Here is a 24,783-nt window from a genome sequence, read left to right as displayed (position 1 = left end):
TCCTCCAAGAAAGGGAAACCAGTCTGGTGGACCCCTGCCATAAACAAGCTATACAATAGAAGGAGGAAACTAGTACAGAAAAGAGTAAAATCCCAAGAAGGAAAGACATCCCTGATCAGTATCCGCAAGAAACTACGATCCCTCATAAAATCATCTAAGGCTAGCTTCGAAAGAAAAATTGCCAAGGACTCCAAAGATAACCACAAAGCGTTCTTTAGCTGTGTCAAAAATCTAAGTGGAAACTTTCAGATCTGCTCTGAGTTAGTGCAGAATGGCACAAAATACACTGAACCGACTGATATTGCCAACATTCTGGCAGACAGGTTTAGTGCAAACTTCACCCCCCTCTCACCCCCTAAAGGGCCCATAACCATACCAGAAGAATGTAGAGCCCTGGCAATCACTGATGCATAGGTTAAAACAGCCCTTTCCAAAGCCAAAAATACAGCTTCAATGGGACCGGACGGAGTCCCAGGCTGTGTCTTGCACGAGCTCCAAAATGAATTAACCCTCACCTAAACGCACTGTTCAAACTCAGCCTCTCTACAGGCTACATACCCATAGAGTGGTGCACAGCTACAGTTATCCCGCTCCACAAAGGTAGAGCCACAACGGACCCTGGGAACTATCGCCCTATAAGCCTGACTAGTCTGGTCTGCAAGGCTATGGAGCGCGTCATCATAGAACTCATTAACAGAGACATTGGGAACCTCCAAACATTGGACCCTACCCAGTTTGGCTTTGTTAAGGGCAGATCATGGCTCCTAAACTTGCTGAACTTCTTTGAGACCGTTATCAAGGCTTTAAACGAGGGAAAGTAAGTCCACACAGCCTACCTAGACCTCTCAAAGGCTTTCAACACCATTGTAGGCTCTAGGTCGGACTCTAATCTTGGTTACAAGTGGCGTCTCCCAGGGCTCAGTCCTGGGACCCCTCTTGTTCAGTATATACTTCTCAGAGGTACAGGCAAGCACAGGAGGACAATGACTGACCAAGTTCGCAGACGACTGCAAACTGGGGGCCATAATTGACTCAACGGCTGATACAGACATCCTCCACAAGGGTCTCACTGAGATAGATACCTAGTGTCAAAATCGTGGCCTCAAGCTAAATGCCAAAAGGTGCAGTCATCCCCTTTGGAAAAAACAAAGTACCCGTGAACTACCACATACGTGGTAGTCCCCTAAATACAGAAAATGTGATAAGGGATCTGGGGACCCAAGTAGATAGTAATCTCTCGTTTGATAATCATATTGCCAAGGTGGTTAGAAAATCCTTCTATGTGGCCCACCTAATCATGAAAGGGTTCACATCTAGAGCAAAAGAGGTTATTGTTCACCTCTACTCATCACTTATCAGACCCATCATAGAGTGCAATGCCTCATTTGGGATGTACCTTACAAGACACCTGTAACAGCTGGAAAGAACACAGAAGTACCTCACCAAGAGGATTACTGGCCTCAAACAGATGCCCTATGCAGCCCAACTGAAGAAACTTCAGCTGTACTCGGTTGCATACCGCTTACTCAGAGGTGATCTCTGCCTGACATACAAGGCCATGTCCAACCCAGAATTGATGGACATGCTCCACCTAAAAAAAAACAAATCCCCAAGAGCCACATGCTCTAGGGATCTAAACCTCACCACAACGATAAATAGGACGTGCTGTAGGGATAGATTCCTGTCCCAGAGACTCCCCATGCTTTGAAACAGGATTTCAATCTACATTAGGCAGAGCCCCTCACTAATACTCTTCAATAGAAACCTTGACGAGTGGATGGGAAACAGAAAATTTACCCCAGGGATCACTGCAGTGGCTCTGCTGGACAGAGGCACAGTGAACTAATGACTCTGCTGGACAGAGGCACAGGGAACTAATCTAAGGGCGTGGCGAAAGCCAACACATTCTGGCTAGGCTTATAGATGCCCTTGGGCAGATAGCCTAGTACTTACCTATGAACCTATGAAACTGGGACAGCATAGTAAGCCAGTCTGTACTTGGCAGAGTCCTAGGCAACAGTCATTGAAAGCAATAAATTATGGCTGCCAGGTCAGTGTTCTCTGGAAAAAGTGTCATTCGCCTGACTACTGGAAGAATTTTTTGTAATGGGACCACAGTGGGAGGTATACCATACACCTTTCTTTCAAAATCTTCTCCCTCAGTGAACCAGGGATAGATTCCTGACCCCCTGACTCCCCAGACTCTGGAATAGACTTGCCCATACATGTCAAGCAGAGCACCTCTCTGGCCCTCTTCAAAAGGAACCTTGATGATTGGATGGGAGATGGGAAATTCACCCCGGGGATCACGTCAGTCGCCCTGCTAGACAGGGAAACAGGGAAGTAAATACTGTGGGTAGAAATAACCAGGGAATTGTTATGGCTACACTTGTATAGGTCCTAGGGCCAATAGCCTAGTACCAACCTATGAACCTATGGTACTTTCTGGAAAACTCTGTCCTGTTTTTGTTAATGGGTTTGTTTGTTTTTTTGTTCTTCTAACAAACTCCCACAGAGGAGCAAAAGATGATGTTAATCACAGATATTAAATTTAACAATTGTGTACTGAGAGCATAGATGCCCTTCCCACAAAACAAAGTTGATAATCCTTTAATTTACTCTGTAAACTAAGGATGGAAGAATAATTGCATTTTTTTCATACATCTTTTCATATCAGTTGTATATTTTATGTGTATTTGCTACACTTCCCAGAAGAACACCGATGCAAACAGTATGTACATTTTTATTCCTTGTACAACAACCTCTCACCTCTTTTGAGGATTCTGATGCAGAGGAATCTACTCTTTCTGCCTCCCCGAAGGATCTTTCATTTGGGGAGACCCTGCACACTCTCAGTGCATTTCCACTGGGAAGCCCAAGATTATCCTCAGTCTAAGAAAAGAATAAGAGAGTTTCTAGATCTTCCTCAGCACAGACCCTTGGCCATCCCTCCTATTCTGGACATGGTGGATGATAATGTTTTCAATTAATCTAGCCTCACCCCTAATGCCCTACCCCCTGCTCCTAGAAAACCTGATGGGTACTACAAGGGTGCCTGATTCACGTAAGTACTTGTTTAAAGACCCAAAGGGGCCAAGGCTCACTCTTCTGAAAAAACACTTCCCTCTGACAAGGGCTCAAGAGCTCTGGACAGATAGGGTATGAAATTGTACACCTCCACAATGCTAAAATATCAACAGCACACCTTGGCACTTATGAAACAAAAAATTTCATCTTTACCTGACACTAATACTTCCAAAGAGTTAGCAGATCTTCTGCACTCTACTTCTCAAGTAGCTAAACGCTCCCTGCACTGCAAATTTGATGCCCCAGAAGCCGCAAGTAGGGCCGCTGTGACAGTCATTAGGAGGCATGCATGGCTAAAAGAACAGTCACTGCTTGATCATGTAAAATCAAAAATACTTTATGCTCCCCTGAATAAAGACCGCTTGTTTGGATCAAAAGTAGAGGAGATCATCCAAAAGATGGAGGATAAAGCTAAATCTATGCAAACAGGAAAGGACTTCCTCCAAGTTCAACCTCCCAGATTCAGCAGAAACTTTCTAAGTACTGGTCTTTCCCCAGCCCCCAATAGACAGGTTCAAGGGAGGCCTCACAGGGACAGACCAGTTAGACCACAAAACCAAGGCCAATGAAGAACTAAGCAGTGGCCCTCCACCAGGGAGTTCTACATCCATTCACTACTCTACAAACGTGCAATGACTCCCACTCCCCTTCCCATCAGAGGGTAGGAGGAAGGCTATCCCTTTACAAACAAAATTGTCTGTCTGTAACAAAGGACCAATGGGTATTAAAAATCATTTTTCAGGGCTACAAATTTACCTTCCAACAAGTCCCAACCTTAACAGGTTACCAAAATCTATCTCCAAATCAATGGGCAGAAGCATTAAAACAAGTGCACATACTCCATGCTCAAGGGGCAGTGGAGCCTGTGCCACAGGAGTAAGCAGGAAAAGTTTTTACTCCAGACTGTTCCTAGTGCCAAGAAAAGAAGGTACTTGGTGACCCATGCTCGACCTGTCCACTCAAAACACCTTCCTAGAGGTCCCAAAATTCAAAATGCTAACTCTTTAAAAACTTTTACCAGTGCTGGGCAAAAATGCATGGCTGGCCACCCTAGACCTAAAGTATGCCTACCTCCCTATACCCATAAGAGAGTATTGCAGAAAATACCTACACTTCAGAGCAGGTTCACAACACTTTCAGTTCTCTGCGCTACCCTTTGGCTTATCTGCAGCTCCCAGGGTCTTCACAAAATGCCTGGCCTCAGTGGTTGCCTTCTGCAGAGAGCAAAACATCCAGATTTACACTTATCTGGAAGACTGCCTAATCCAGGCAAGACAGCAAAGAGAAGTTACTACAGGACCTTCTCTTTGTACAAACAACCCTAACCTCTCTAGGGTTCACTATCAACAGAAAAAAATCAAACCTAAACCCCTCCAGGCAGATCAACTTCTTGGCTGCACTCCTGGACACAGCCTCCCAAACAGCCTTCCTCTCACCAGAAAAACAATGCTTTCTGACAAATTACTTCTCTGAGTTAGCTCTCAGAAAAAAACCTCACAGCTAGGAAAATTCTGCAAGCACTGGGTTACATGTCATCCTGCATTCTGATGATTCCCCTGGCCAGGCTGCACATGAGGAAAGTGATGACTGTAACAGTGAAACATGAAGAACATAGTACAGTTGTGTACACTTACCGTAAATGTAGATGTTCGAGTGTATTCACTGTTGCAGTCCTATTTTCCCTTCCACCTTCCCCCTTAATCTTATCCTTTTTGGAGATTAACTGTCATTCTTGTGGCCTTGAGCCATCAGGAGCTCTTTAAAACATTTCCTTCAAGGGGCTCCTACAGGTTAGGGTAAGAAAAACTGATTTAATGGCACCGGCTTCTCTCCTTTATACCACTGACAACCTGACATCAGTCCACAGGCGACAGCTGGCACAGGGGGAAAAGCTTGACTCTGGTATTCGGGCGGACCGAGGGCTACCCAGCAGGGATAACCCACAAGTGATGACTGCAACAGTTAATACACTCAGCATCTAAATTTATGGTAAGTGTACGCAACTGTACTTTGTTATAGCTAGCTAATATGTGGTACGTGACATGAAGATGCTGTAGTGCTTCATGCTGCTTTACCAGCCTTGATGCAAGTCTCTTCTGGATGTAGGTTGATAACACCTTCAAACACTTCCACCTTTTTTCAGCCTCTTGTGCAGTAGCTAGTGTCTCAGTCACTACACAGACGTTAATGTCTTCCAGGGAGAGAAGGGTTTGTAAGGAGTGGAGTTTCTTTTTCAGGCTCCTAGCACTGATCAGTAACACCTTCATATTTTCTTTTGCTTGCTTCATTATGTTGATAGGGTTATCAGGTTGGCATTGCCTAAAAAAGGCACTATGGGGATGGACAATGTCTTTGCTAATAATCAAAACCTTGGAGGGAACAGATGCAGGCCATCCCTGGCGAAGCAGCATGGGCTGTCAGTCATACCCTCCCAAGCTGACAAATATTGGACCTCCTTTAAATGACACCAAAACTATGCCAATTATTGCTCAATTATTTTTTGCTTATATTTTGGGATCATCTGTGGAGAAGGTAGAATGCTTCTCAGTCGTAGTCTCATATCTGCCTTGAGCTCGTATTCTGAGAGCTCCTTCATGTCTCTCTTCATAGAATCCAGGGAGATGCACCTCAAGTCATTAACACCAGCATGTACTATGACAGAGTCATACCAGTACTTGTTGTTCAAGGACTTGAGCGCATTCAGGATCTTATGGATCTTGGCACCAGACAAGCAACTAACCAACACTCTTTCCTTGTTCAGCCTGGTAAGAAGCACATCTGTATGTCTTACGATGGAGTCACCTATAACAAGAACATTGGTTGGGTTGATTCCTGCCTTATGGGCTCAGCATCTGTGACTTTGGGGCTCTTTGTGTTATGTGAGGAAGTAGGCATAATGTGTTGCATGTGCTTTGTGCCTCTGTAGTGTTTTGGAGGTCTGAGGTTTAGGCAAGTTAATCATTAAAACGTGGGAGGGTGAGTGGGAAGTGAACCAGCATTTATTAATCGAACAGTTAGTAATATCAAAAACATTTTAGAAAATGAACTGTCCAAAAGGGTAGTACTGAGTAGTGTTGTCAACAAGATAGGCACTTTCAAGTGCCTTGATTGTTCGATGTGCTGATAGACATTTGAAGGTCCTAATTTCCGGTGTATTAATTGTGGCAAAGACTCATCTTCTGTGGGTGCTTAACTAACTCCGACAAAAGAATGGCCTTTCTTCCCAAAAACAAAGTCCTGTCTTACCAGATTGTGTTTCAGGAATTCTCCAGGAGGAGCTTTGACTCAAAGAATTCAAAAAAAAATTCTAGGACTTATGGCATCCATGATTCTCATGATACCATTGTCCCATCTCCACATATGGAAGATTCATTGGTATGTCCAAAATTGTTGGACCCAGCACCTGCATTTCCTGGAATCTGTTGCAGGTACTTTCCTTAGCCATATGAGTTACACTGGTGGAGAGCACAGTTGAGTATCAATCCAGGTCTTCCTTTCTTCCCGCCTGTTCCCGGGAATCTGTCAAGACAGGTTCATCTGACTTCGCTTGGGGAGCAGTGTCTATGGGAATGCAAGTGCAGGCTGCTTGGGTGCCCAGAGATGCATGATAGCACTTCAGTATCAAGGAACTGTTGGCAGTAATCCATACCTTCAAAGTCCTTCACCACCTATGGACTCTGGGTACTCTTCTGGTAGTTACAGACAACACCACAGTGATGTCGTACCTCAACAAACAAGGGGGTACATGGTCATACCCTTTGTGGTGAATGGCAGTGATGGCCTGGTAGCTGGATTTACAGCATTCTGTGATTCCTCAAGCATCATATATTGTGTCAGAGCAAAATGTTGTGGCAGACAGACTATGCAGACCTGTACGAGTGGCAGCTTAAGGCAGTGGTGTTCCAGGATCTAGTCCAGATGAGGGAAGCTTTTCAAATGCATGTGTTCACATCCTGTCAAAACAGACAGCTGGAGAAATTCTGTCCCAGACATCCCTGCAACCATGCTTGGAGGACAGACACATTCTTTTTCCTTTGAACAGGAATGCTCCTGTATGCATTTATACCTTTCCCACTAATTAACAAAGTATTTCTGAAGGTTCAGAAAGAAATACCAAAGGTCATTGTGGTGACCCCCTGTTGGCCTAGGCAATCTTGGTTCTCTCTTCTAATGGTAATGGCCACGAGTAGTCATAAAAAACTTCCTCGCACTCTAGATTTGCTCACAAAGTTTCAGGGATGACTAATGCACCCCCAGTTTAGAGCAACTACAACCAACAGCCTGGGTGATTTAATCTTTACTCTGTTTAGGCACTTGTTTCAAGAGGATGTGCATCAGTGTCAAAGGAGGCCAGAAAACTTGCGACCAGAAGATCTTATGCTTACAAATGATGAGGCGTTCTAAATGGTGCCTAAATGGGAATGGGGGGGGGGGGTCCCCCTGTTGTCTTGAAATATTTGTGTGAGTTACTTCAGAATGACTTCGTATCCATCCATTAAGGTGCATTTAGCATCCATCTCTGCTTGTCTACCAATGGATCCCCCTCTTTCTTTTTTTTTGGTGAAACAGTTCACGAAAGGAGTTTTGCTTATGAGATCTCCTTGCAAGCAAATTCCTCGTTCATGGGATCTCAGTTACATTCTGGAAAAATTGGCCTTGCTGCCTTTGTTTTGTTATCTGCAAGGTGAATTTCTTTGCTGCAAGCTGTCATGGTGGGACAGCCTTACCTGATTTTCCACAGGGATAGGGTTGTATTAAATTTTAATTTCTCTTTCTTGCTGAAAGTGGTCTCAGAATTCACCCTTAGCCATCCTGTTAACCTCCTGTGTTCTCAGAACGTAGAAAGTAAGGGAGGGGAGGATACTTCATACCTTGAATGTACATTGGCAGCTCAGGTACTACCTTGACGAAACAAAAGCCTTGAGGAAGACTGAAAGGCTTTTTCTTTCCCACACAGGGGCTAAGAATGGTCAACCTGTCTCTAAGCAAACCATTTCACATTGGTTGTCCTCTGGTACTGTTTTTTTTTACACCCACCATGGCAAGGTGAATGCAGGCAAGATAAAGGAGCATTCCACCAGAAACATTTCCTCTTCGTTGGCTACATAAAGGTAGCAACTTGGTCCTCTCTCCATGACTTTGTGAAGCACAACAAAGTGGAAGCCATTTCTAAATCCAGAGCAGGCTTCACTAGGACCATTCACCAGGGTCTCCTGGACCTGTATCATTCTTCCTATCAGGTTGGGTAAGCTTGGGAATCTACCCATATGCAAGTAAGGCAGTGATTTGTTGAACATAGTACAGTTGCATGCATAAGTCCTGCTTAACTGTAACAGTAGATGTTCATAGAACAAACTGCTTTACTGGCAGTACCCACCATTCCTCTTTTTGGATGCATATAGTTTGGTGTTGGAAGTACCAATTAGTTATGCTTATTAAATGTTTTTGTTTGTGTATGTGTGATTTTTGGTTTGGAGCAGTGGGTGTTTGCAAGCTTGCATTTTCATCTTCTCTTCCTTCTGGACCTTAGAAAATTGAAAAGGTCCTGTATGTGGGTCTGAAAGGTAGTCCCTGTACTCTTAGGTGATGGGTCCATCACGCCACAGACAGGCAGTGGAAGGAGCTCTGAGCTTTGGTAGACTGCCAGAGATCGGGCAGCAGGACACTACTACTCATTTATCAGTAAGGCAGTTTATTCTATGAACATCTACTGTTACAGGTAAGCAGGACTTACAAAATTGTACTTCCGTTCATTTTTGTCAGCGTCTTTTGAGTTCGTCATCCCTCCTTCCAGTAAGAACATTTCAGGGTGCCAGAAGACTCACACCACTAATACAAGCACAGTGGCAGTGACAGATTTCAAGTACTGCCTGCTACCAAAACGATGAGTGTGTGTGCGCTTGTGTGTGTGTGAGCGTGCATGCTTTTGTGTGTGTGTGTGTGTGTGTGTGTGTGTGTGTGTGTGTGTGTGTGTGTGTGTGTGTGTGTGTGTGTGTCTGTGTGTGATTGCATGTATAGTGTGTTCTGTGTATGATGTCCTTCAAGGATGCATCTGCAGTCCTTACAAATGGGTTGTCCTGTCGTCAGGCAGCCTCTCGGTCGGCCGGATTCCAAAGTCTGGGTCTGGCCTCGGCTGGTGTCGCACTTCACCCGACGTCATCTCTGCTGGTCTTCGGGTATAAAGGCATCAGCCGACGCCATTTTCCTCAGTCTTTCTTGCGGGTGCCGAAGCAGAAGCTGTTCGCAAGTGCCGGTCGGTCAGATCCAGCGATTTACTACCGAACAAGACTTCTAAAGCTAAGTACCCCGTTGGGGACTCTTTCTTGCCTCAGCCGATGTCAGAAAAAGTGAATAACTGTTTAACTTGTGGGAAACAAATACCTCATAAAGATTTCCATTCTTACTGCTTACCTTGTTTAGGCCCAGACCACAACGTAGCAGCTTGTTTAGCCTGTGCTTCCTTCAACCGAACGTTAGGCGTCAGTCGGAGTTTGCTGAACAATTTTTGGGCTCAGATTTTATGTACAATGCCGCCGGATCCTCCGACTACTCAAATTGTTAAGAATGCAAAGAAAAGGACCGACAACCGCGGTCCAAAATCAACGCAAAACCACGGTTAAGCAAGTCGCCGGTTCTCAGTGAAACGGTGCTACAGCTACTACGAGGCCCTTCTCCCAGTTGAATCGGCCTCTGAAGTTTTGCCTACTAATGTGGTTTCTCTAGAATTATCGGACACCATCCCTTTGGATGTCTCTACCCCAGCACGTGATGCTGCTAGGCCTCCTGCAGCCATGTCTATAAAGGCCTTTGCCAGGGCTAAAGCAGCCAAAACTGCTAAAGTGCCTGTTAAGCCCCCTCTCACAGGCCCAGCTCCAGTTCCCAAATGCTTACTCTGGCAGAGGATCTCATCTCTTTAATAAGGGGATCCCAATCTCACCCAGACAGGGCCTCTCAACCTCCAGAAAAGAGACCTAAGAGCCCTGAGCCAGTTTCCTCAGATGACTCTTCTGATGATTCAGGCATTACAGACCATCCAGAGGCTCCTCTTTCTACTTATGAAGATTCTGATGCTGAAGAATCTATTCCTTCTGCCTCTCCACCAGAGGAATTTTCCTTTGGGGAAACCTTACATGCCATGAGAGAGCAATTCCAATGGCAGGGCAAGATTTCTCAGATTCAAGAAAAAGGCTTAGGACCTTTTTACACTTACCGCAACATAGGCCCTTAGCTATACCTCCAGTTCTTCCTGTTGTGGATGATGCCTTTAATGATGTTTGCACTGCTCCTGATACTTTACCTCCAGCCCCTGCTAAGCCCGATAGGTTTTACAGGGGACACTCATCACCACTTATACAAGGCTCCTTTTGCAGATCCTGAGACTATCTCCCAGGGCCTAAGGCAGTAGCCGACCTCAGCAAAAACCCTCTCCTTCTGATAGGGAATCCAGGTCCTTAGAGATGGGGTAAAAAGTATACACCTCTGCTACTCTCTCAGCTAGAGCTCTGAACTGTCAGTTTCATATGATCCAATACCAAGAGTTTATGCTTGATCAGTTAACTAAGAAACTGTCCTCTGATGATTCCTTAGATAAGAAATATGTTTTAGAAATGGTGAATAACATTCAGCAGGTTAGTAACCATTCTTTAAAATGTGGCTATGATGCACTGGAGGCTTCATTTAGATCAGCCATGACTGGCACAGTTATAAGAAGGCATGCATGGTTGAAAGAACAGGTCTTGCCGGATCATGTTAAAGCAAAGCTATTAGATGCTCCTATGGATAAGGTCAGTCTATTTGGTTCTCCTGCCCAACAAGTAATGAAGAAAATGGAAGAAAAGGCAAAATCTGTACAAACAGTTAAAGATTTCTTACAGGTTCAGCCCCCAAGGTTCAGCAGGAACTGGCCTTCCAAAATTGGTCCTTTCCAGACTCCTCTAAAAATCAGAGAGGCAGGAATAGACGTTCCAGAGGCAGAAACCAATCCAGAGGAGGTGCCTACAGGGGACGCCAGTGGCAAGGCAATAACCGAGGCACAGATACAACCACTACCACTGCAACAGGACAATCACAGTGACTTGGCTCTGACACCGCCTACCAGGGAACAAATAGCAGCACCCTTAAAGTTAGCCTTATTTTCAAAAAACTGGCACTATATCACAAGAGACAAGTGGATTTTACAAACTATAGACCAAGGCTACAGGTTTCATTTCCACACATTACCAGTAAAAAGAGGAATGCCAAACCTACCACCAAATCAAAAGACAGAAGCCCTAAAACAAATAGCTCAATTAACAAAGATGAGAGCTGTGGAAAGGGTACCACCTACAGAACAGGGCAAGGGATTTTACTCCAGACTCTTCCTAGTACCAAGAAAAGAGAAAAGTTGGAGACCTATTCTCGACCTGTCCGCTTTAAACACATTCATCATTGTTCCAAAATTCAAAATGCTGACCCTACAGCAACTTCTTCCCATGCTGGGCAAGGAGTATTGGCTGGTAACTCTAGATCTCAAGGAGGCATACCTGCACGTCCCCATACGACCAATTTGCAGAAGATACCTCAGATTTCTTGCAGGATCAGAGCATTATCAATTCTCAGCATTGCCCTTTGGCTTATCTACTGCGCCCAGAGTGTTCACGAAATGCCTGGCATCAGTAATAGCTCATTGCAGGCTTCAGGAATCCAAATTTATCCATACCTGGACGACTGCCTGATACAAGCGGACAACAAAAGCAAGCTGACACAAGACTTACAAAGACTCATTTGCTTACTGCAAGCCCTGGGATACACAGTCAATTTAAAAAAGTCAAGACTGATTCCATCCCAAACAAGAACATTCTTGGGTGCAGAATTGGACACAGTAAAACAGATGGCATTCCTAACTGCAGAAAAACAAGAACAACTTCCTCTTTACTTCTTGGCATTAACAAAACAGAGCAAACTAACAGCAAGAAAAGTACTGCAGGCCTTGGGCTTCATGGCATCCTGCATAATCTTGGTCCCCCATGCCAGACTGCATATGAGAAAGCTACAGTGGTACCTAAAGAATTTATGGTCTCAGCTCAAACACAGCTTAGAAACCGAAATACCACTAATCCCATGCCTGAAAGAAGAGTTCCTATGGTGGGCTCAGGCATGCCAGTCAAACCCAGGTTTGTCTTTCCACAACATTCAAACAAACCAAACCATCACAACGGACGCGTCAGACCTCGGATGGGGGGCCCACATGCTGGACAAGTGCATTCAAGGCTTATGGACTCCAGATCAGCTGCACCTGCACATAAATCAAAAAGAAATGCTGGCAGTAAAACTAGCAATCCAGAATTTCAGACCTTTCCTCAAAGAGGGCCAATTGATGATAAGGACAGACAACACCACAGTCATGTGGTACATCAACAAACAGGGAGGCACTCATTCATACCCCCTATGCCGAATGGCTCTGGACCTATGGAATATGGCTCTGAGCTACAACATTCAGTTACAGGCAATTTTTGTACCGGAAAGAAAACATCCTAGCAGACATGTTAAGCAGGACTACCTCGGATGCTCACGAATGGATGCTACACCCGGACATCTTCAAGGCCATCACAAAGAAATGGGGAATGCCACAAGTAGACCTATTTGCATCCCCACTCAATCACCAGCTCAAGAAATTCTGCACAAGGACATACCACCCACTTGCTTGGAATGTGGACTCTCTATCCTTCAATTGGAAAGGCCTAACAGCATATGCATTTCCACCTCTTCCTTTGATGCACAAGGTACTACTGAAAATTAAAGAGGAACGTCCAAGGATAATTCTGATAGCTCCAAATTGGCCAAGACAACATTGGTATCCACTGCTGAGGAGCATGTCTCGGGAGAAACGTGGACACTGCCCTGATTCCTTTGATGTTAACTCAGAGCAACTACAACATCCTGCATCCAAACCTGAAAACTCTGCAACTGACTGCCTGGAACATTACATAAGAGCAACTAACCCGGATTTATCCCAAAGAGTTAAAGACATAATCCTTGAGGCCCGCAGACCTTCAACAAGAAGGAACTATGCAGGAAAATGGAAAAGGTTTGTCATTTGGAGTACTGAAAGAGGAAAGATGTGTCAAAGGTAGATATTGCCAACATCCTGGAGTACTTGGCAGAGCTTCTTCATACAGGCCTGTCCTATTCCTCCATCAAGATCGTGCATCAGCTATTTCTGCAGAATACAGCTTGATCCCCTGTCTTCTCACATCCTCTACTCAGGCAGTTCCTGAGAGGAATTAAGAATGTAAAACCTCCTAGGAAACCACCATTACCAGCATGGGACTTGAACTTTGTGCTAGAAAAATTGACACTCCCTCCATTGAACCAGCAGCAACAGCAGATCTTCAACACCTATCCTGGAAAACTGCTTTCCTACTGGCAATTACTTCAGCAAGAAGGGTTTGAACTACAGGCTTTAATGGCAGTACAACCCTTCCTAATCTTCCATCAAGATAGAGTGTCCATAACTAATCCTACATTTATGCCTAAGGTGGTATCCAGAGTGTCTCTAAACCAGGCAATCCACCTACCTACCTTCTTTCCCAATCCACAGAACAGGGGAAAGACTGCTGCATACCTTGGATGTACATAGACAGTTGCTACTACCTGGACAGAACCAAGGGCAATAGAAAAACTGACCAGCTGCTAGTAGCCTATGCAACAGGAAGGGAAGGAAAAGCAATTTCCAAACAGACAATCTCCAAGTGGATAGGAAATTGCATAAGATTCTGTTACTCCTACCATGGAAAGCAAATTCCACAGAACATAAGGCCTCATTCTACAAGGGCTACAGCCACTACCACAGCTTTCTTGTGGCTGCCAAGGACATTATTGAGGCTGCTACTTGGACCTCCGTGCATACATTTGCCAAGCATTATAACTTGCCTCTATACTCTAGATCCCGAGCAGGGTTTGCCACTGCTGTTTTGCAAGGGATCCTAACTACACCATAATTATTCTTCCTCCTCCCTAGTTTGGCTATGGTATTCTACCCATTTGTGACTGCAGATGCATCCTTGAAGGACATAGTACAGTTTTGTACCTACCATAAATGTAGATGTCCGAACAGGATAGCATCTGCAGTCCACCCTCCTTCCCTCTGTGCTACTCCTAGGGTATTTGCCCACCTAATAGCTAGCTGGGGGGGGATCTCTTATGGTGTATTTGTTTGTATATATGTACATACATGTTTATTTTTTGTTTGCTTTCTATTTTTTGGGAAACATTGGCATTTACCCAAAAATTTAGCTATCCAAGAGGGCAACTGGCATCTGGGGCAAGAAACACTGAGGAAAATGGCGTCGGCTGATGCCTTTATACCCGAAGACCAGCAGAGATGACGTCGGGTGAAGTGCGACACCAGCCGAGGCCAGACTCAGACTTTGGAATCCGGCCGACCGAGGGGCTGCCTGACGACAGGACAACCCATTTGTAAGGACTGCAGATGCTATCCTGTTCGGACATCTACATTTATGGTAGGTACAAAACTGTACTTTCTTCGTGTTTCACTGTTGCAGTCATTACATTTGGGTTATCCTGCTGGCAGGTTGCCCTCAGTCGGCCTGAATTCCAAAGTCTTCGGTCCTGCATCGGTTGCTGTCGCCTCTTCCCTGACGTCAGTTCGTCAGGGGTATAAAAGATGCAGCCGACACCATTTTATTCAAGTCTTTCTTGCCGCGCGGTGCCCGAAGCAGAAGCAGTTCGCAAGTGCCGGTTGGCCGACACCTGATATTTTCGTGTTCGAGTTTCAGATCCGAAGTCTTCATTAAAAGCTAAGTACCCCATTGGGGAAACTTTTTTCTTGCTCCAGACCGATGTCAGAAAAAGTTAATAATTGTATTTCTTGTGGGAAGCAAATACCTCATAAGGACTTTCATTCTTACTGTATTCCTTGCCTAGGCCCTGACCACGACAATGCTAGTTGTCGGTTTTGTGCTAGATTTAACCAACGCACTATTAAGCGTCAGTATGATTTTGCATTAGGCTATTTTGGGCGAAGATTTAATTGTACAATGTCGTCTGATTGCCAATCGACTACCGGAGTTCACAAAAAATGCAAAGAAAAAGACAGGCAACCGAGGTCCAAAATCAACGACAAAGCTTCTCCTAAGCAAGTCGCCGGTTCTCAGTGAGGCGCTTTCGCAGCCCCTGGTGCCCGCTGCTTTAGAGTCGCAGGCCGCTACTGACTCCCACACGGAATCGGCCAGGCCACAGGAAACTCAAGGTATTGGAGCCTCAGAGATTATTCCCTCAGATGAGTCCGGAGCCGCTGAGCAGGCATCGGCTTCTGAGGGTGTATTCAGACCTAAACAATTATATATTAAACCGACTTCAAAGACTAAAACACCTTTAAAGACAAAGAAGCAAGTTCACCAGTCACAAGGACAGGCCTCCATGCCCAAAAAACAGATCCTCAAAATGGCCGAAGATGTAATTACCTTGATCAGGGGTTCCCATCCCCCTCCTGATAAGAGGCCTAGGCAAGATACAGACTATGAATCTTCAGATCAGGTTTCCATTTCTTCTGATTCCTCTTCTGATCAGGAATATTCTCTTCCCCCCTATGAGGACTCTGATGCTGAAGAATCAATTCCTTCAGCTTTTCCTCCTGAGGACTACTCTTATGGGGAAACCTTGCATACCATGAAGGAGCACTTCCACTGGGAGAGCCAAGATTTTTAAGAAAAGGCTCAGACACTTCCTTTTACTTCCTCAACACAGGCCTCTAGCTATTCCACCTGTATTGGACATTGTAGATAATGTGTTCTCGGAGTCCAGTCTGACCCCTGACTCTTTACCTCCAGCTCCTGTTAAGCTGGACAGATACTACAGGGTCCCTGACTCTCATACATTCCTTTTCAAAAACCCTTCTGCAGACCCAGAAACTATTTTTCAGGGTCCGAAAGGGGTCAAGGCTTCTACTGCAAAAAACCCTACCCCCTCTGACAGGGATTCTAGGGCTCTGGATAGATGGGAAGAAAATATTTACACATCTGCTACTTTGGCTATAAGGGCCTTAAATTGCCAGTTTCATATGCTCAAATATCAGCAATATATATCATGACACTGCTTAAACAGAAAATGATGTCAAATTCTGAATGTGCAGAAAACAAAGAAATACAAGATTCATTGCATGCAGCTGCACAAGTTGGAAAGCATACTTTGCAATGTGGTTTTGATTCTCTGGAAGCCTCCTGCAGGGCCGCTGTTACAGGTTCTGCAATTAGGAGGCATGCTTGGTTAAAAGAACAAAATCTGCCTGACCATGTTAAAGTAAAATTATTAGATGCTCCTTTACAACATGATACCTTGTTTGGTGTTAAGGCAGAAGAGGTGTTAAAGAAAATGGAAGACAAAGCTAAATCTAGCAAACGGTCAAGAATTTCTTACAGGTACAGCCACCTAGATTTAGCAGACATAGGCCTACAAAGAATTGGTCCTTTCCAGTCTCAGACAGACCTCAAAGGGGCAGATCCAGACACCCTAGAGGCAGATCCCAGCAGCAAGGATCCTACAGGTCTAAGCAGTGGAGTGCATCTACCTCCAAAGGTGGAGAGGACAAATCACAATCATACAGGAAACAGTCCCAATGACTTCCCCCCTGCCTGCACCAAGCACTTATCTTATGGCAGCACCCTTAGGGGGAATACTAGCACTTTTTTTCTCAAAATTGGCACATTATAACCCAGGACAAATGGGTTCTAGACAGTGTCTCAAGGCTAAAAGTTTCATTTCCATACCCTACCAAGGACAAACGGTTGGCCAGACCTGCCAAAAAATCAATGGGCAGAGGCTCAAAAACAAGTCACAGCTCTCATGGACATGAGGGCTATTCAACAAGTGCCTCAGCAAGAGCAGGGACAAGGATTTTACTCGACTGTTCTTGATACCGAGAAAGGACCAAGCATGGAGACCAATACTGGACCTGTCTATTCTAAACACTTTCCTGGATATACCAAAATTCAAGATGTTGACCTTACAGCAGCTTCTGCCCATGCTGGGCAACAAGGCTTGGCTCGTGACTTTAGACCTAAAAGAGGCATACCTGCATATCCCAATCAGACAAACATGCAGAAGATTCCTCAGATTCAAGGCTAGCTCAAAGCATTACCAATTCTCTGCACTGCCCTTTGGCTTATCTACTGTGCCCAGGGTCTTCATAAAGTGCCTGGCACCAGTAATTGCATTCTGCAGACAAAGAGGAATACAAATATATCCTTACTTGGACGACTGCCTCATACAAGCAGAGAACAAGGACATTCTACTACAGCATCTGGCGTTTGTGATAAGACTTTTAACATGCCTAGGGTACACAGTCAACAAAAAGAAATCAAAACTAGTACCCTCTCAAGAGATAATATTCCTGGGTGCAAGCTTAAATACAACAGACCAGATGGCTTATCTCACTCCAGACAAACAAAGGCAACTGACTACCTATTTCAAGGAAATGGCAACAAAGGCCCAGTTATCTGCAAGAAAAAATCTGCAGGTTTTGGGCTTTATGGCATCCTGCATCTTACTAATTCCATATGCAAGACTGCATACGAGGAAAATTCAGTGGTACCTAAAAAGTGTTTGGACGCAACATTGCCACAGTCTGGAAACAATGATTACTCTTAATTCCCTGCCTGCAACAGGAGTTCCGATGGTGGGTAAAGGCTTGTCACCAAAACAAGGGACAGCCATTCTCACTACCCTCAGCCAGGCAAAGCCTAATGACAAATGCATCAGATTATGCCTGGGGGGGGCACACATGGCAAGAAGAGGCATTCAGGGCACCTGGTCCACAAACCAAAAGCATCTACATATCAATCAAAAAGAGATGCTAGCTGTGCAAAATACCCTGACAGCCTTCAAGGACCTACTTCATCTGGGACAACTACTGATAAAGACAGACAACGCCACGGTCATGTGGTACATAAACAAGCAAGGGGGGGCACTCATTCTTATCCCCTGTGCAGACTAGCCATGGCTTTATGGGACACAGCATTGACTTACCAAGTTCATCTGCAGGCACAATTCCTGCCAGGAAAGGAAAACACGCTGGCAGACAAACTAAGCAGAAACCTCATGGATCCCCATGAGTGGCACCTGGGTCCACAAGTCTTCAGCATAATAACAAAGAAATGGGGACGCCTGGACATAGATTTATTTGCCTCCCCTCAAAACAATCAACTAAAAAGATTCTGCACAAGGACTTATCACAGATAAGCTTGGAAAGTGGACGCCTTATCTTTCAACTGGACAAACCTATCAGTATATGCCTTTCCTCCACTACCTCTCCTCCCCAAGGTACTCCTAAAGGTCAGGCAGGAGAAACCAAAAATTATTCTGATTGCCCCAGACTGGCCACGCCAGTACTGGTATCCGATCTTAAGGAACTTGTCCCAATGCCCAGCCTGGACCTTACCTCAAATACCTCATCTAGTGACCCAGCAAAACAATCAGATTCTGCACAGCCAACTCAGGACCCTAACCCTGGCAGCATGGCGGATAATGTAGCCATACAAACCACACCTCTCAGTAAAGCTGTGATGGATGTCATTTTAGAAGCCAGAAGGCCTAGTACTAGAAAATCCTATGCTGGGAAATGGAAGAGCTTTTGTGTTTGGAACCAAGCTCAAGGAACTGATACAGCTGTCCCAAATATTCCTCAGATTTTGCAATTCTTAACTGAGATGCTGGACAAAGGCCTATCTTTCTCATCAATTAAAATCCATGCCTCTGCCATTTCGGCTCATTACAATACAGAGCCACCACTCTTTTCTCATCCTTTATTAAGGCAGTACCTCAGAGGAGCCAAAAACTTAAGGTCTCCAAGGAGACCACCAATACCTGCATGGGACCTCAATTATGTCTTGGAAAAACTCACCTTACCTCCTTTTGATCCAGCTGCTACTGCAGATATAAAATTCTTATCTTGGAAAACAGCTCTACTCCTAGCAATAACTTCTGCAAGACGAGTTTCAGAGCTACAGGCTCTCATGGCCGTGGAACCCTTTATCATTTTTTATCCAGACAGGGTCTCTCTCAGAACAAACCTTACACTTATGCCTAAGGTGGTATCCAGTGTAGCCCTTAACCAAACTATTCATTTGCCAACTTTTTTATCCAAATCCACAAAACAAGGGGGAGAAAATTCTGCATTCTTTGGACGTACACAGACAACTTAGATTCTACTTGGATAAAACTAAAGTTTTCAGAAAGACAAAACAATTACTAGTGGCATATGCCACAGCATCACAAGGAAAGGCTATCTCCAAGCAGACTATTTCAAAGTGGATAGGTCACTGCATTAAGCTACTCACAGCATGGCAAACCAGTGCCTAAGGGCATAAGGCCACATTCAACCAGAGCTGCAGCCACTTCTGCAGCCTTTCTCAGGGGAGTATCAACCAAAGACATTTTAGAGGCTGCCACTTGGAGTTCAGTGCACACCTTTACAAAACATTACAATCTGCCTCTTTACTCTTAATCCAGGGCAGGCTTTGCCACTGCAGTTCTGCAGGGCCTCATAGCCGATCCTACTGCTATTTAGCTCCAGCCCCCCAACCATGGCTTTGGGACTCAACCCAAATGTAATGACTGCAACAGTGAAACACGAAGAACATAGTACAGTTGTGTACACTCACCATAAATGTAGATGTTCGAGTGTATTCACTGTTGAGTCCAGGTTACCAACCTGCCATCCCCCTTATTTTTGCTGGAACTTATCTTTACTTCTCTAATTTATACAACCTAGGTGGTGTATTTGCTTATAGATGAAGGTAAAGCTTAATTCTGGTGCATGTATGTTTTATTTGCATAAATTTAGCCTACCCTTTTGGGGGCACCTGACATCTGGGACAAGAAAAACTGAATAAAATGGCTTCGGCTGCATCTTTTATACCCCTGACGAACTGACGTCAGGGAAGAGGCGACAGCAACCGACACAGGACCTAAGACTTTGGAATTCAGGCCGACTGAGGGCAACCTGCCAGCAGGATAACCCAAATGTAATGACTGCAACAGTGAATACACTTGAACATCTACATTTATGGTAAGTGTACACAACTGTACTTTGTGAATGATTGCCTGTGTAGTGTGTGCTGTGTTTTTGTGAGTGATTGCCTGTGCAGTATGTGCTGTGCGTTTGTGTTTGCTTGTATAGTTTGCTCTGCGTGTTTGTGAGTGATTGCCTGTGTAGTGTGTGCTGTGTGTTTTTGTGAGTGATTGCCTGTGTAGTGTGTGCTGTGTGTTTTTGTGAGTGATTGCCTGTTAGTGTGTGCAGTGTGTTTTTGTGAGTGATTGCCTGTTAGTGTGTGCTGTGTGTGTGATCATATGTATAGGTGCTCTGTGTTTGTGTGCATGGGTGTGCTGTAAGTATACGTATGCCTGTGTGACTCACCAGGCTTGCATATACTACTTCAGTAGCAGGATGTGGCAATGACTTTTGAGGCCTTTGAGGCTTGAGTCTCCTCATGGTCAGTGGGATTTCTGATTTGAGAAATTTTGTGAGATATGCCAGATAGCATTTGCTATGGACTGCTGACATTGGTCAGCCAAATGTCAGATGTGCAAGCTCTTAACTGTGGGAAACAAGTGGAATCATCCACAAAATGGCTAGTCCATGTCCTGTTGTACATTTAACAACTCCTGGGTCTCGGTCTCTGAGCTTAGCATACCATGTATAATCCTTTCTACACAAGCGGAAGAACCTCTGGTAGCTGCTCCTGTCTCTTGCAAAGTGCTCCATTGTTGAGAGGTCATGAGATAGCTGTTGAATGAGGTAGTAGCCCAGAAAGTAAAACAGCAAGTCACATGTCCATTGCTGAAGTTATAAATAAATTTTACTGTGAAGAGGGACCCTACCCACCCAGCATCTTTCCTTGTTGTTTAGTAAAGTCCTCCACCTATTGGTCTTGATGTTTGTGGGTAGGTTTGGCATAATAGTTAAGATCTTTACCTCAATGACACAATGTACAGGGTTTGAATGTGACCACAGGTTATTGGCTAGGCTTAAAATGGCCTTTCAGGGCAGTTAGCCTAGTATTCTGCTATGATTCTGTGATCCAAGTTGATTTAAGCTGCTGCCTTGTGAAACAGCTGCAGTTGATAGGTTCCCACCAAATCTTAAGTGCTGTTTTAGTGTCAGAGTGGCGTTTGTTTCCTGTCATACCATATGATGGTGTGTGTGGCCATTTAGCTGTCAAGCATTGTAAAGTAAGGACAAAGCAAGCTGCCCATTTTGAGGTATAAGAAATCATTTGTTTTAGTAGTGGCATTGTGTCACCTTTAGACCATTGTTTCCCACCACAGGAAAGTATCGCTTCTTCATATTTGGAGGTGTGTTGGTGATCTTGATACAGTACATAAAGCTGCATACTTCCATTTGACTGCCATTCTGATAAACTCTTGGTGATTTTGCTTTAAGGGGTCTAACAGGTGGCCTGTGAAAGTGTTCTGTTCTTCCCTGACATTGCACTGTACTGTGCTTTTTCTGTTCTGCATTGCTCTAACGCCATAATATTGTGCTGACGTTCATGCAGCTGTTTTGTGTTCTTTTTTCAGTGTGATCCAGCATTGCTTCCTGAACCAAATCATGTGATGTTGAACCACCTCTACGCCTTGTCCATTAAAGTAAGTCATGCGATATGTGCAGTTGTTACCATGCCATTTGCTCATTACAGAATGGATGTGGCCTCATTAAGCAAAATTTGTCTTTCTTGTAGTTGTTGTGTGTACTTTTACATTCATGAGACTGCTTTTCATAAGTGATGATATACATTTCAAGTTGCTGCTCTGCTGTTTTGTCTTGGAAGGCCCTGATTGGCATCCTTGCCCCATTCATCCCTTGTTTATTTATTTATTTATGTATTTATTTACTTATTTTTGTCAACAGGTTAAGTGGACAGGTTATTTACCCTTAACAGTCACAATTCAAGCACAAATATGCACACTCTTTGCACATAACATCCAAAAGTATATTTGCATATATACAGTAGGTTCGATTAGATCAGTGATGGTGAACCTATGACACAAGTGTCAAAAGTGACATATTCCATGACATTTTGGGTGACACGCCTGCGATCACCAACACCTGATTTACCAAAGACACTGCTTTTGTATTCATTGCTCATGTGAAGTACACTGAATTATTTTGTGCCAAGAGCTTTCGACACGCCAAACCCAAAAGGTTTGCCATCACTGGGTTAGATAATCAAAGGAACACTTAGTCATTTAAGAGTTCGAATGGTTGTATTATGCACTACTATCAGTCATGTTATCCTCTCACTGAAACAAATACTGTTTGATCCCTTTTTCAAATGTTGCTTCAGCTTTTTCTTGAATACTGAAAAGCTTGTTATGGTAGGAATACTATTTGGGAAACTGTTCCAGGTAGCTGGAGTTAACTTACTGAAAGGTTTTTTTTTTATTATTATTATTACATGCTAGCGAGTGTTGTGGTCTGAGGGGTTTATGCTTTCATAGTTTCTTGAGGACTGTGAGGGGTCAGTAACTTTTTGTTTACTATGCTAGAGGAGGACAGCAGCTGTTGTTCATTAGTTTGAATGTTAAAAGTATTTAGAAGACAGGAGGCTCAGGAAGCAACTGATAGCCATTTTGGATAACCGCATATAATACCACAATGTATGTTAATAACAATATGAATAAACCTTGGTGTTTATTTTCAGATGATTGTTGTAAGGCTGCATTTTGAGCTGAAAGGAGGGCAACTAAGGTGAAGGCATATTCTAGTATTGGTATTGGGACCTAATATCCTGTGTAAATGCTTCTTGAGGAATAATTTGTATAAATTACAATTCCTTTATATTAATTTATGTTAATGATAATCCCTGCCATCTCTGTGCCATCAGCACTGTATAAGAATTTATATGTACAGTTAACCATATCCTGCTCTGGGGTTGAGTTTCGCAGAGGTTTTAAAACATTTTCTTTCCAAAAGCTTTTTTAAACAGGAGAAACCTTGTTTGTGTATTGGCAGAGGGTCTTAGAAGGCTGATAAGGCATCAAAACCTTCTTTAAATAGGAGAAGCCTTACTCATGCATTTGCAGAGGAGCAAGGCTGACAGAAAAGCTCTGAGAGAAATCTGTTTTGTGAGGCTTTACACCTTGTTCCCATTTGTGGGGGACATGGCAGGAAATAAAACATAGCACTTTCCACTGATGGCCAATTTTACTTAAACACATTTCAGCCTTTCAAAGAGCACAACATTTGTTATCTCAGAGCATTAAAACTTAACTTTTATTTTCTGTTTAAAAACAAGAATGCAAACTAGTGCCTCAGCCATGTGCTTTCTACTGGTTCTAGAGCATTGTATCCCATTATCCATCTATTTGTACAATCCAAAAATCACATGCACCAGTTATTGGATAATATGTAAAACATGATCAGATTTATAATAAATACTTCATGATTAATTCATTATGAAGTTCCTTTTGAAATAATGTATAATATTTAGATATAAACCAAGCCTTTTTCTGCAGTAAACATCGGATATATGAATATTCATTCATATACTTATATAAAACAAACAATTTGAGTAAATCAGTGCCTTCTTTGAAGGTTAGGCATTGGGCTGGCAACTCAGCACCATAAAAATCCACTGCCAATCATTAGCAGACTGGAGTTCTGCTCTGGCAACCCCTAACCGGGAACAGCCGACAGACATTACTAGTTCTAGATGCATGCTACTTCTCAAATGTATGTCAATGGGGGCTCTTTTGTTTGTCTTATTGGATGTATAGTTTAACCTATAGTATGTAGGTTACAGGGACAGCTAAAAGAAGAGTACTGCCTAAGAATAACAGTCAGAGATCAAAACAGGTACACACTTCCGTCCAGAAATAATGTGAATCTAGTGTCTTTCTTTGCATACTACTTCAAAATTTTGTGATATATTTGTATGAAAATCTATCTATAATACTATAATTTTATAAGATGTCTTTGGGGTACTACTTAACATTGTACCAAAAATATCATGTACATTGATTATATGCCAATGTTTCTTTACAATATAAACTATTCCTTCAGTAAAGGAGGCGCAACCCATGCCAAGCTTCATTCTGTGTAAGTTTTGTATTTGCGTTCTTCAGAAAAACTCACTTTTCATTTTAGTCCTGATCTCTTATGCTGGACTGTGTCTAATGATGTTTATAATTGTTGCTTTATGGTCGCTGTTCTTTACCTTTCTACTCTATCCAGAGCTACCCTCTGAAATTACTCTTCTCTGAGCACAAACAATTTACTTTTAAGAATACACCAAAAATGGCAGTTTCATGAAATGTGGTGCATGAGGAGTAGTAGTAGCAAACAAAGAACGAGTTCATATGAAATGCGGTGCATGAGGAGTAGTAGCAAACAAGGAACGAGTTCATATGAAATGCGGTGCATGAGGAGTAGTAGCAAACAAAGAACGAGTTCATATGAAATGCGGTGCATGAGGGGTAGTAGTAGCAAACAAGGAACGAGTTCATATGAAATGCGGTGCATGAGGAGTAGTAGTAGCAAACAAGGAACGAGTTCATATGAAATGCGGTGCATGAGGGGTAATAGTAGCAAACAAGGAACGAGTTCATATGAAATGTGGTGCATGATGAGTAGTAGTAGCAAACCAGGAACGAGTTCATATGAAATGCCGTGCATGAGGGGTAGTAGTAGCAAACAAG

General features: G+C 43.7%; 1 protein-coding gene across 1 annotated transcript in view; it reads left to right on the top strand.

Moving 5' to 3' along the window:
• LOC122814153 (5'-AMP-activated protein kinase subunit beta-2-like) overlaps positions 1 to 24,783 on the top strand; it is a 198,972-nt gene that overhangs the window by 106,935 nt on the left and 67,254 nt on the right. The window contains exon 4 of the mRNA XM_044086766.1: positions 21,664 to 21,732. Within this exon, the coding sequence (XP_043942701.1) occupies positions 21,664 to 21,732 (69 nt within the window). The remainder of the gene's footprint in view (positions 1 to 21,663; positions 21,733 to 24,783) is intronic.

Source organism: Protopterus annectens, chromosome 10.part0, assembly GCF_019279795.1.
Source record: "Protopterus annectens isolate FY-2018-M chromosome 10.part0, PAN1.0, whole genome shotgun sequence".
In the NCBI taxonomy this organism is placed as follows: Eukaryota; Metazoa; Chordata; order Ceratodontiformes; family Protopteridae; genus Protopterus; species Protopterus annectens.
Note: the sequence above shows the minus strand (reverse complement) of the source record. Positions and strands in the feature narration are given on the sequence as shown.